The sequence below is a fragment of the Heteronotia binoei genome, chromosome 9, assembly GCF_032191835.1.
Source record: "Heteronotia binoei isolate CCM8104 ecotype False Entrance Well chromosome 9, APGP_CSIRO_Hbin_v1, whole genome shotgun sequence".
NCBI lineage: Eukaryota > Metazoa > Chordata > Lepidosauria > Squamata > Gekkonidae > Heteronotia > Heteronotia binoei.
In genome coordinates this window covers 106,223,438-106,236,924 of record NC_083231.1, presented here as the reverse complement: position 1 = coordinate 106,236,924, position 13,487 = coordinate 106,223,438, and the positions used below count along the sequence as shown (strand labels likewise).

Sequence of the window (13,487 nt, the reverse complement as noted above, 5' to 3'; positions counted from 1 at the left end):
TTCGTGGTTCATTCTGAATCGGTTCGGGCCCGAACCGATTCAGAATGAACCACGAATCAGCTATTTTAGGCATGGAACATGGTTCATACTTCAACTTGTGCTCATCCCTAGTTGCTACCTGCCTAATCTCAAAAGGCTGAGTCACCTAAAGCAGGGCAGTGGCCAGGCAGGTTCGTATGGGAGTAGGTGGTCCTTCAGGCCAATGTGGTGTAGCACAGTGATGGCCTAGCATCCTTGGTGACCCAGGTTCGAATCTCCATTTCTACCATTGAAGCTATCTGAGCTTGTCGCAAACTCTCAGCCTGGCCTGCCTCACAAGGTTGGTGTGAGAAGATGGAACAGGAGAGAACACTCCAAAAGCTGCTTTCGAGACCTACTTGGAGAGAAGAACGGGATGTAAATAAATGCATATACTGGGCCCAAACTGTATAGGTCAGTACTAGCACCTTGAATTGGGCCTGGAAACAAATTGAGAGCCAGAATAGAAGCAAAACACTGGTCTAATGTGGTCCCTGTGATCCAACATCTTAGCTGAAGCATTCTGTGCCAACTGTGGCATCCAGACAGCCTTCAAGGGCAGCTCTCTGTGGAGCTCAGGTTCACTAAGTCATCATCATACCTCAGTTCTCACACTGATCTCTAAATAGTTGATTGCTGGACAGATTTTTTTTTTTTTTTTGCATATTAGGACAATGCTCTCACCTATGCAATGGAAACCAAGAAAGGAACAAAACCATGACTAAAATGAATGGTGTCTAACAACAGCTAGTTAGACGGCTTTCTTGAAGAGTCGGGTCTATATGAAAGTGCAGTGTTTCACGTTTGGAATGTTTGATAATAATACATATTTATCATATCCTATTCAGTGTTTTATAAATTGTGCATTTTCACTAGCTGTTGTCAGACGCCAGTAATTTTAGCAATGGTTTTGTTCCTTTCTTGGTTTCCACTGCGGTTCACAGTTTCCTCTTTTTTGCTTTTCTGCTCACCTATGCAATGCCATCAGGAAACGGGAAAACCTGTCCTTTCTGCTCAGAGTTATTGGGAAGTGAAATAAATTCTGGGGTAATGGTCATCTGCTGGTCTAATTTTTCACTCTCCAGGATACCTGAAACTGTATTTTAATACAGCACGCACTTGCCAATATGATTGGTTGGTCTTCAAAGCCTTTTCTCCTTTCCCCACCGTTAAACTCGATTGGCTGGTCTTCAAGGCCTTTTCTCCTTTCCCCACCGTTAAAAAGTGGGCCCATCGAAGTAGAACCTCATTTCATTGTGATGTAGAAGGAACACACAGTGTCCTTAATGGGGCGATCCCTCCATGTGGCTGAAAATGCAGGGCTGGAGAACAAGACCGAGACTCTGTTGGCAAGCTAAGCCATGTTTAGGAGTTTAAACTGGTTGTAACCCTCTCTGGTTCTCCTGCAGACAGCAATTTCTGGGCCAATTCCAATGGAAAATTACTCCTTGTTTGAAATTCAAAAAGTGGCCGGTCTAAGAGAACAGAAGTTTTGGCAGCTCATTACCCCATCAAAGGAAACAAGGAGACGGTAAAGAAGAACGAAGCGTTTCATAAAACAGCTCTTCAAAAATCCCCATGTGGTCAGGGGCTCAGGATGGGATGCATGCATGCATGTAAGATTTCCAGAGATCAAAGTTCTCTTTTCCTCAACGTTCTTCAATGCACATTCCAGGTTTCCCCAACACATAAGGTAAAAAGGTGATGTTAAACTTCAAAGGCCAAAAAACCCACCACATTATGTTGAAAACAGGCAATTCAGGTAAGGAGGAGAGATAATATTTATTTATATGTGTTTCGTTTATGCTAACGTAAAATACACGTTGCCTAATCTAGGATGCTGTCAAGGTGGGAAAAGAGAGAATGTTTGGGAAGATCAAAGTTTTGCTTAAATACAGAGCACCACAAGGACCTTCAAAGGGGGACGTGGATCAGATCAAAAGCCCAGGGAATCCAACACTCAGTGCAGACCAGAATGTGCTCCATTCTTGGTCTCTCATGCCTAGCGTTCGAAGGTATACTGCCTCATAACATAAAGGTGCTATTTAACCACAATGGCAGTCATTGTTAAAGCTTTCCTGTGTGGATGTGTCAAACTATTTTCATAACGAATGTGCGTGTGTGTAACAAAGCAGGAGTCAAGTCGCAGCTTTAAGACCAACAAACTTTTATTCTGCGAGGTTTTAGGTTATTCTGGGTTAGCCATAGCTTTTACAGAGGTTGTCCTTGAAAGGGCAGTTGCTGGGAGAGCCCTCTCAGCCCCACCCACCTCACAGCGTGTCTGTTGTGGGGGAAGAAGATATAGGAGATTGTAAGCCTCTCTTGAGTCAAAGAGAAGGGGTGGGGTATAAATCTGCAGCCTTCTTCTTCTATAATAGTAGTGCTATTGGATTTTAACTTTGTACCACTTTGCATTCCAAACCCCACAAGTTATATGTAGCTCTGCTTACTGTACCTCATTCCTCTTCTGAAGAAATGCGCATGCACATGAAAACTTACATTGTGAATAAAAATTTGTTGGTCTTAAAGGTGCTACTGGACTTCTACTTTGTTCTACTGCTTCAGACCAACACAGCTGCCCACCTGGATCTATCTATGTGTGTGTGTGTATGTAAAGTGCCATCAAGTTGCAGCCCATTTATGGCAACTTTGTAGAGTTTTCACACCTTTAGCTAGGCAAAACAGTAAAAGTCAGGTCATAAATTCAGCTAACGCTGTTATTATTTGCTTACAAGTGAGCCTGCTCGTCAGCTTAGGCCAGTGATAAGAACATAAAAGCCCTGCTGGATCAGACCAGTGGTCCATCTAGTTCAGCATCCTGTCTCACAGTGGCCAGCCGGTTCCTCTGGAGAACCAACAGGGCACAGAGGCCTTCCTCTGGAATTGCTTCCTGGCTCTGGGATTCAGTAGTTCAATGCCTCTGAATGTGGAGGTTCCCCTCAGTACCAAAGCTAGTAGCCAATGGTAGATATCCTCCAGGAATCCAATCCAGGGGTGGCTAAACTTGCTTAACGTAAGAGCCACATAGAATAATTGTCAGATGTTTGAGAGTAACAAGAAACAAACGTCAGATGTTTGAGAACCACAGGACAGAAAGGAAGGGAGGGAGGGAGGAAAATAGATGGGGAGAGGTGGAAAGAAAGCAATTTTAACTTTAAATGCATTTTCCAAGCTGCTGGCTGGATTGGCTTGGAGAAGTGATTTAAAGAGAGAAATGAAGTGGGTGGGGGGAGGGGGATTTGAGAGCCACACAATATGTGTGAAAGAGCCACAGTTTCGCCACCTCTTCTTTGGGCCATCCATCTTGCAAATAAAGACCACAGCTGCACCAAGGAATCTCATCTCCCGTTTAAATGTCATTGAAAGAACAAGCAGGTCTTTGAGGGAGGGGAAACCCATGGCTGAAGGACCCTTCAATCTGGTGCATGACCAAAGTTACCACCTGCACATTGTGTTCACCGCAGGGAACCAGTTCCACACCTGCACCCCTTCCAGAGTCTTGCTTGGCTTTCGTTCAACTTCCAGATGCAATAGTAGGTGTTACTTTTGGATTGTAAAGGACACAGTAATTGAGCCCGAGCTCTGAATCCTTTTGTTCTCTTGCACTGAGATGAAACCTCCAGGAGACCAGCTATTCCCTCTCAAGAACCTGGGATGGTTTTCACATCCCCCCCCCCAAACAATCGTTCCTCCAAGTAACTGCCTTTCATCTGGACTCCTAAACAGCTGACATGGAAGTAAAGCTGCACGACACAAAATGGTGGTCCGTCCTTTCCATTTCCTGTTGTGCTGCAGCAAAAAGGCATGCTTATTTTCATTTAAAACATTTACATCCCACATTTTAAATCATGAACCTTTTTTATTATTGTGTAGTGGAGAGCCAGTTTGGTGCGGTGGTTAAGTGCATGGACTCGGGTTTGATTCCCCACTCCTCCACTTGCACCTGCTGGAATGGCCTTAGGTCACCCATAGCTTTTGTAGGAGTTGTCCTTGAAAGGGCAGCTGCTGTGAGAGCCCTCTCAGCCCCACCTACCTCACAGGGTGTCTGTTGTGGGGGGAGAAGATATAGGAGGTTGTAAGCCGCTCCGAGTCTCTGATTCTGCGAGAAGGGTGGGGTATAAATCTGCAGTCTTATTGTTATTTTCACTGTGAGCTGCCTTGAGTTCCACAAGGTGGAAAGGTGGCTAATACATGTTTCAAATAAAATAAAAATATTTCATTTGATGCAGGCCATCTAACAATGCAGCCAAAAAGATGCATGCTACCAAGTGCACACTAGTCATATAGGGAATATGAACAATTAGATCATTTACCCTTTCAAGGGGAGCATGACAACCAGGGCTCTTTTTGTAGCAAGAGCTCCTTGGCATATTAGGCCACACACCCCTGATGTAGCCAATCCTCCTGGAGCTCACTGTCTGTAGGCCCTGTACTAAGGGCCCTGTAAGCTCTTGGAGGACTGGCTACATCAGGGGTGTGTGGCCTAATATGCAAAGGAGTTCCTGAAAGAAAAAAAGAAAGCCCAGATGACTGTAGGTTGCCACATTACTTCCTTGGCCCCATTTGACAAGGTGCGTGAAGACGTCATAGAGTAAGTCTTGCTCATACTGTGAAAAATGCTACCAAAGTATTTCATTCCAATCTCAGCCAGGCCCAGCTTGCCCGCTAGGCAAACTAGGCGGTTGCCCAGGGCGCAGTCAGGGTGGGGGTGCCAAATTCAGCCTCCCCCCCAGGCAAACGCCTAGTTTGCCTGCTCCCCAGCTTCTTCCCCCCTTCCTTCCCCACCCCATGCTGGAATGGGGCTCTAGCACCGTATTCCCAGCTATCTAAAGGTGCCCCCCCCACCAATCAGCTGATTGGCGGGTAAAACCATGCCGCACGGCTGTGCTCACTGTCTGTCAGGACCAGTGTCCTGAAATGGCAGCCCCGCTGCTGCTTACTCCTCCCCACTTCGGAAGGGAAGGGAAGGGAAGGGAAGGGAAGGGAAGGGAAGGGAAGGGAAGGGAAGGGAAGGGAAGGGAAGGGAAGGGAAGGAGGGAGGGAGGGAGGGAGGGAGGGAGGGAGGGAGGGAGGAAGGAAGGAAGGAAGGAAGGAAGGAAGGAAGGAAGGAAGGAAGGAAGGAAGGAAGGAAGGAAGGAAGGAAGGAAGGAAGGAAGGAAGGAAGGAAGGAAGGAAGGAAGGAAGGAAGGAAGGAAGATGAGGAGGGGGAGAGTGGAAAGAAAATAACTTTAAATGCATTCTCCAAGTCATTAACTGGCTTAGCTTGGATAAGTTATTTAAAGAGACAATTGCCTTCTCCAGTCTGGCCAATGGGGTGGTGGGGGCTTTGAGAGCCACACACTATGTGTGAGCTGCAGTTTGGCCACCCCCGTTTCTAGACTGCCACTCATAAAAGACACCGAAGAACAAAGATGAGGAAGATGCTATGCAATAGATTTATTTGTGCACACAAAGAGATCCATAAGCTATACAGCAAGTTTAAAAAGGAGAAAGGCATTGTTATTATTTTCTCTCTGTACACATTAGCGATACTCTGTGCAATAAAACCTTCTACCCGGCATACATTCTTATTTTAAAAATAGTCATATATGAAAATCACATATATATGTATATATATATACAAATATATTGGAAAAAATCCTATTTTAAAAAAAGGTTTTACAGCTTTTACATTTCAATTTGTTCTAAAAACTGGGCAGAAAATATAGATGATGCACACTAACACAGAAAAAGAAAAACCTCCTGGAGACAAAACACAATCTTTGGTATTACTAATTGGGACCTGTCAGCCGTCCGGGGTTCCTTTAGATATACAGATGAAACCGTTTTGGGTAGTCAGACCATCAACCCCAGAGAAGATCTCTGATTGGCGGGTGTCATGCTTTGGTCTTTCTCAGCTCCGCCACTTAAGATCCACTGAAGTGTTTGGGGGAATTAATCTTGGGTCGTAAGCATGCAAAGGAAGCGACCCAAGTCTAACGGTGCTTTTAGCATCTCCCTTTGACTTGCTGACATCTATGAAATGAGTGGCTACCCAAATGCATCTTTATGCCTTTGGTATTAAAAAATGTCAGAAGAAATGCTTCTGTTTCAACAGGCTTGAATGGATTAATGCAGGAGTCCCCAACGTGGAGATTGCAGGCTTGATGGTACACCCTTGACACCTTTCCTGGTGCTCACAGTGTTCCCTCTAAGATGAGTCAGTGTGAACTAGCTCACAGTTTTTTAGCCTCTGGCTCACACATTTTTGTCTTTGCTCAGGAAAAATAGCTCCAGAGCAAATTAATTTATGCAGTAGCTCACAAATTTAATGTCAGTAGTTCACAAAGTAAAATTTTTGCTCACAAGGCTCCAGAACTTAGAGGGAGAATTGCCGCCAAGTGTTTTTGGAAACTGGGTGGTACCGTCTGCAGCTCTGGCCCAGCAAAAGTTCTGATTCGCCACTGAGGATTTGATTGATGTACACATTTTAACAACACTACTTCGGCAGCAGCTGCAATTATGGCACAAGGATCTTCACCGAGTGACTGAAGGTAAGCTTTGCCAGCCATTTTGTGGTTGGCTCTACCTCCTGCAGCAGCCATTTTGTGGATGTGCCTACCACACTGTGTCAGAATTTCAAAGGTGCCTGTAGGCTGAGAAAGGTTGGGAACACCTGGATTAATGCGCGAAGATGGACGTTCTGATTTGGGGGGAATAAATCTACCAAAGCAGAGGCCTATGGTGGAAAAATGTTTTAAAATGTACAAGTTTCAGTGTGCTTGCAGAGACAACTTCATCTGTGGTTACATCCGTCTTCTCCTTGGTTTAAAAAATAAATAAATCTAACCCCGGCTTTTTGGGCAGCAGGAACTCCTTTACATATTAGGCCACACCCCCTGCTGTAGCCAATCCTCCAAGAGTTTACAGGGCTCTTATTACAGGACCTACTGTAAGCTCTTGGAGGACTGGCTTACAGCAGGGGGTGTGGCCTAAACTCTTGAATCTTAACGCAAGGGACCCCAATTCAAGTATATGGCACACAAGCACATTGCTAGGGGAGAGAGAACACAAAGGCTTATCTTGTGCAAAGCAAAGCTGCAGCATCGGCAATTGGTCCTCTCAACCTGGCTTTTTCAAGGACCAGAGAGGCAGGCCACTCCTTGCCCAGAGCGGCAGCCTGGAAACCCATATTGCAGGCTGACTACCATCTTGTAGCAAGAGCCGGTCGTCCGTAGCACCTGGGTTCATGGGAAGCCCCCGTGGTTCATTGCCAGATGGGTTTCTTTCTTTATTCACTTCAGTTCTACCCCACCTGCCTCCCCACTGGGGGCCCAAAGCAGCTTACGTCATTCTTCTGTCCTTCATTTTATTTCCATAACACAACACGACAGATTTTACCATTCAACCCCAACGTGCCCTCCGTGTTTCTGAGCTCCTGGATGTGAGTCCAGTAACACTTCCGAGACCAACAAGATTTTGGAGGTTATAAAGCTTTGAAGAGTCAAGGCTCCCACTGCCAGATAAGACTAGAATCTAGCCATCTACGCGCAGCCTCACAATAGATTCTAGCCATTCTCCAGCTGCCTTCAGAATCTAGCTTTATGTTTCTGAGGTCGGTTAGGCGGGGAGAATGTGACTGGCCCAAGGTCATCCCACAAGATTCCACGGCAGAGCGAGGATTCAAACTTGGGTCTCCGAGTCCAACACTCTGAGCACTATGCTATACTGGCTGGCTTATGTATATTTGGAGAGGGTTTTTTTCTTAAAATTGAGTGGCCAAACTGTGGCTCAGGAGCCACATGTGGCTTTTTCACACATATTGCGTTGCTCTTGAAGCCCCCACCAATCCGTTGGCTGGCTTGGAGAAGGCATTTCTCTCTTTAAATCACTTCACCATGCTAGCCATTTAAAGTTAAAGTTGCTTTATTTTCGCTCCTCCCTATCTGTTTGCCTTCCTCCCTTCTTTCCTGTCTTGCAGCTCTCAAACATCTGAGGTTCATGTCTTGTGGCTCTCAAGCATCTGATGTTTATTCTATGTAGTTCTTGCACTAAGCAAGTTTAGCCACCCCTATTTCATGCTATCCAATTTGAATGCTTCTAACGTGTGAACATATGAAGCTGCCTTATACTGAATCAGACCCTTGGTCCATCAAAGTCAGTATTGTCTTCTCAGACTGGCAGCGGCTCTCCAGGGTCTCAAGCTGAGGTTTTCCACACCTATTTGCCTGGACCCTTTTTAGTTGGAGATGCCGGGGATTGAACCTGGGACCTTCTGCTTACCAAGCAGATGCTCTACCACTGAGCCATCGTCCCTCCCCTGTGGAGTAGAGGCAGGCAATGGCAAACCACCTCTGAACGTCTCTTGCCTTGAAAACCCCTCTGAGATTGATGCCAGTCAGCTATGACTTGGCAACACTTTCCACCCACCAATGTTTAGATTAGATATTAGAAACAATTAAACTCAGGTATCTAATTTAATTGCTTCTAATGTTTAGATTGCCCTGACCTGGATGGCCCCAGGTAGTCTGATCTCATCAGATCTCGGAAGCTAAAGAGGCTTGGCCCTCGCTAGTACTAGGATGGAAGACCACCAAGGAAGTCCAGGGTCATGAAGCAGAGGCAAGCAATGGCAAATCCCCTCTGCTTGTCTCTTGCCTTGGAAACCTTATGGGTCGCCATATACCAGCCATGACTTGATGGTAAAAAAAACCCTGTTTAGATAGTTGTGTGCTTAAATTCTCACTGCTACCAGGATTGGGCTAACTACCTCAAGTTTTACTCCACAGCTCCAAACAATCAGAAACACAGTGTGCTTGTGAGGAGAGGATGGGGAATGGCTGGTAAAATTTGCCGTAATGTGTGACCAGATGGTACCCATGTGTGCTTGCCATTCCATATGATGAGTTCACAAGTGACCATCCTAAGACAAACAGCTGTCACCCGCTGTCAATAGGCAACATAAGCAAATTCTGGGGCTCAGGGCTTTTTCTGTAGCAAGGATTCCTTTTCATATTAGGTCATACACCCCTGATGTAGCCAATCCTCCAAGAGCTTACAGGGCTCTTCGTACAGGGCCTACTGTAAGCTCCAGGAGGATTGGCTACATGGGGGTGTGTGGCCTAGTATGCAAAGGAGTTCCTGCTACATAAAAAGCCCTGCGGGTGCTAAACTATTTGGCAAGACCCCATTCCAACCATTTGGCAAGATCCCATAAAACCCACCAGCCTCTTGCCAGTTCTCAATCAGCCTGGGAAATCTGACCCTATAATCCCTGAGTCCATACTCCAACTGACCTCTCCAGTGGTCTTAGGGCAATCTCTTTTACTACTTTTCATCCACTGGCATTAAATCTGTAGCGCTCCATCAAAAGGAATTGCTTCCACAATGCAAAAATAGAAAGATTTGATTTTTCATTCTAATCAACATATTAGGAATCAAAACTCTTCTAGCATATATATAAAAAATTCTACCTGAAAGACCGATCTACGCTCGTCTACATTCTTCTGCGTCAACATGGCCAGTGTGCTTGGGGTTTAAACTCTTGGAGTTGTGTTATATGGGGGGAAAGCAAACGTAAGTCATCCACTAGAAGAAGACGACTTCATGTTAAGGTGCTCACAAGTGCTTCATCACCACGCTCCTGTTCAGACATCAGGAACAAACCGGTGCGGGGCTTTGTTTTTCCTCATGACAAACTTGAACCTCGTCTCTTGCTGAACCTTCTCTTTCTCCTGTGGCACAACAAGACTGACGACTGAAATCTTTAAGCTGATACCAGTTTCCTCTGACATCTGGTACTTCAACAAACCAAGGTTTGTTTTCTTTCCAGCAACTGAGAACCGTGGTTTAACCCTGGTTTAGGATCTCCACTGCTGGAGAAACACTCGCCCATACATACACATACACTTCAATTCAAGGCCACATTCAGACATCATGAGGAACTGGCATTCCCTGGAGACTTCTGTTTTGGCATGCAGTACTGCAGGAGCCCCATGGCGCGGAGCTGCAGTACTGCAGCCTGAAATCTCTGCTCACGACCTGAGTTCGATGCCGGCGGAAGCTGGTTTCAGGTAGCCGTCTCAGGCTGACTCAGCCTTCCATCCTTCCGAGGTCGGTAAAATGAGGACCCAGCTTGCTGGGGGGAAAGTGTAGATGACTGGGGAAGGCAATGGCAAACCACCCCGTAAAAAGTCTGCTGTGAAAATGTTGTGAAAGCAACGTCACCCCAGAGTCGGAAACAACTGGTGCTTGCACAGGGGACTACCTTTACCTTTTTACTGCAGGAGAGGCTGCGAGCACAGCAATGAGTGAGGTTCATGTTCATCACGAACAATCCCTGGTTTGTTTGTGGATCTGAAGAGTAGAAAGCCTTGGGCTGGTGTCCCCGGCAGATGAAGAATAATGGAAGGGAAAGGATGCTCGCATGGGTGAGAGTTACAGTTGAATGGAAACACTCAAAAAGATCAGAACCCAAGGATCAATTAGCAAATTAAATGGCAGTATAACACAGGTCTGCCATCAAGCAGACCGGCAAAAATAAATTACAGCCAATCTAGATCTCCTGATAAGCATTCTTGTACGAAACTAGGGTTGCCAGCCTCCAGGTGGAAGCTGGAGATCTCATGGGATTATAACTGATCTCCAACAGATCAGTCCACCTGGAGAAAATGGCTGCTTTGGAAGGAGGATTCTATGGCATTGAACCCCCTCCCACCGCTGGCCAGGGGGAACCTGGGAAACCTACTGTCAGCCCTAGATACAACTCTATATAAATGTTAGGGTTAGGCTAAATACCCAGGAGTCAGCTTTTTACAAAGTGTGAGACCGATTTCCCACTAACCTTATGCTGCTCTCATGCTCCTCTTCTCTGCGGGGCTTCCATCGGATTTCACACTATCTGCCCGGGGGCTGCAACTTGTTTTGCCTTTTTCACACAGCAAACTGGTTTTTAGAGGATCTTGTCTGCTGCGCGAAAGAGGCGAAGCAAGTTGCAGCCCCGGGGCCGATAGTGTGAAATCCGACGGAAGCCCCGTGGAGAAAAGGAGAGTGAGAGCGGCATAAGGCTAGTGGGGAATCGATCTAGGTTTTGTTTTCCCTGATGGAGGAAAAAGGAAAAGGTCACCTCCATAGAACTCATTAGAATGCAGCTCTGTTTCTGGCTTCTTCCCCGCCCACCCCACCTCTGGTGCTCCTTCATTTTTCATCTCCAGATCCAGCCTTTCTCACAGTGGCATTGTATGCAAAACACGCTCGAGCACAGATGCTGATGGAACGAATGCGTCGAACACCTCTGCAAGAGGTAGCTGGAGAATTCAACCTGCAATTCGATGGGGAAGGATGCTTTCCGGACACGGGGCCCCTCTGCTTCTGTCCTTTAAAGAGCAACTTCTTGCTCCCACGCCCTTCTGGAGGTTACAAAATGAATCAGGGTGTGGTCCACAGGGCATCGAATTCAAACGTTGAAGTCCTGTTGATGTTAATGCAGCTGGGCAGAGCTCTTAACAAGGATGTCGGTGACTGGTGCAGACAATCGGTGGTTGTTTATAAGATTGATTTACAAAGTATGGCTCTTGTTCTCTTAGAAATCTTTATCCCAGCCCGAAAGCTCATCTGGTGGGATGCTCTGCTCAGGAGGGTATCTGTCGAAATAGCTGTAATCCATCGGACCTGAAAGCTAAAGACGAAATAACAAGAGTCTTAAGTTAAAAGTGTCATAAGAACACAAGGGGTGCTGAGTCAGACCAGTGGTTCATCTGGTCCAGCATCCTGTTTCACACAGTGGCCAAGAAGCAGCCTATGGAGGCCAAGGCCTTCTTTAGTTCTCACCTCCTAGCACTGGGATTCAAAGAATTTCTTCCTTTGTGTGTGGAGCCCTTGGTGTGGTTTTTGCTGTGAATTTATTGGAGAAGGTTGGGGGGCTTGTGACAACATTGCTGACATCACTGTGGCACTCACAAGTGACAATGGGTAGCTCTAGGAATAACTGAGGGGGGAATCTATGGTAAAACCAGAGAGTTTTTGGTGATTTCTAGAGCTACCCAGTGTCACTTCTGGGTTGTACCTGTAAGTGATGTATTGGTGCAGAGGCTGGTGGCAGTTACATTTTTTTCCACAGCAATAATCAGAGGGAGGCCTCTCGTCATAGCAGGTGGACTGGCAAACCTATTATTAGAAGCAGACAGCACTGTAGTGTGGAGAGGAAGAAAAGAGCATAAGACTTCCCACATGGAGATTCTTCCCCATGTGGAATCACAGCATGGGCCCTGTGTCATTTGTGACACCGGCAATGTCTACCCCACTGCCTTAGCCCCTGCCATTCTTCTGTTCTTTTTACTATACCCTTGCTTGACCTTTTTTTTTTTTGTTGGATCCCACTGGCTTTTCTTCTTCAGTCTCCTGCCTTTTGTTCATGTGAACCCCACAAATCTCTAGCAAAGATTTTTGGGAGGTCAAAGGAGCACTAACCCCTCTTCTACCCAGGGCTTTTTTTGTAGCAGGAACTCCTTTGCATATTGGGCCACACACCTCTCCCTTTCTCACAATACAAGAACTCGTGGGCATTCCATGAAATTGCTGAGCAGAAAGGTTAAAACGGATAAAAGGAAGTACTTCTTCACCCAAAGGGTGATTAACATGTGGAATCCACTGCCACAGAAGGTGGTGGCGGCCACAAGCATAGCCACCTTCAAGAGGAGGTTAGATAAAAATATGGAGCAGAGGTCCATCAGTGGCTATTAGCCACAGTGTGTGTGTGTGTGTGTATATATATATTTGGCCGCTGTGTGACACAGAATGTTGGACTGGATGGGCCATTGGCCTGATCTAACATGGCTTCTCTTATGTTCTTATGATGTAGCCAGTCCTCCAAAAGCTTACAGTAGGCCCTGTACCAAGAGGATTGGGGTGTGTGGCCTAATGTGCAAAGGAGTTCCTGCTACAAAAAAGACCTGCTTAGACTACTTTGCAGAAGTCACAACCCAGGATAAACAAGATGCGGCATAAGCTCTTCTGCCTCCCCATCATCCCATTAAACATCGAGCCACAGTCTACAGTCTGAAGCTGAATGCAGTTTGCTTCGGTAACTTCCAATTCCAAGGGGCAATGCAGGGCTTAACTATATTCTGGTGGTGGAAAGTGCCTTGTGGTGATCCTGTAGCGTTTTCAAGGCAAGAGGCATTCAGAGGAGGTTGGCCACTGCCCATCTCCATATAGCAATTCTGGGCTTCCTTGGTGGTCTCCCATCCAAGTCCTAATCAGGACTGACCCTGCTTAGCTTCTGAGATTTGATATCAGGCTAGCCTGGGCCATCCGGGTTGCAGCAACGGCACATTACGAAGCTGCTACCTGCCCTACTGAGGAGTGTTATGTGTAACCCATCTGTTCACATAAATTTCTCCAAGTGCAGCTCTCCAGGCATCTTTAGGTCAGAAAAATGGAGTGAGGGGAGGCTTATGCCCTCTCTCCCCACATGCCGATTCAAATCAGTT

General features: G+C 46.3%; 1 protein-coding gene across 1 annotated transcript in view; it reads right to left on the bottom strand.

The window, feature by feature from the left end:
* Positions 1–11,468: 11,468 nt before the first annotated feature.
* PRKG2 (protein kinase cGMP-dependent 2) overlaps positions 11,469–13,487 on the bottom strand; it is a 110,658-nt gene continuing 108,639 nt past the window's right edge. Inside the window, exon 19 of the mRNA XM_060247139.1 lies at positions 11,469–11,674. Within this exon, the coding sequence (XP_060103122.1) occupies positions 11,579–11,674 (96 nt within the window). The 3' untranslated portion in view covers positions 11,469–11,578. The remainder of the gene's footprint in view (positions 11,675–13,487) is intronic.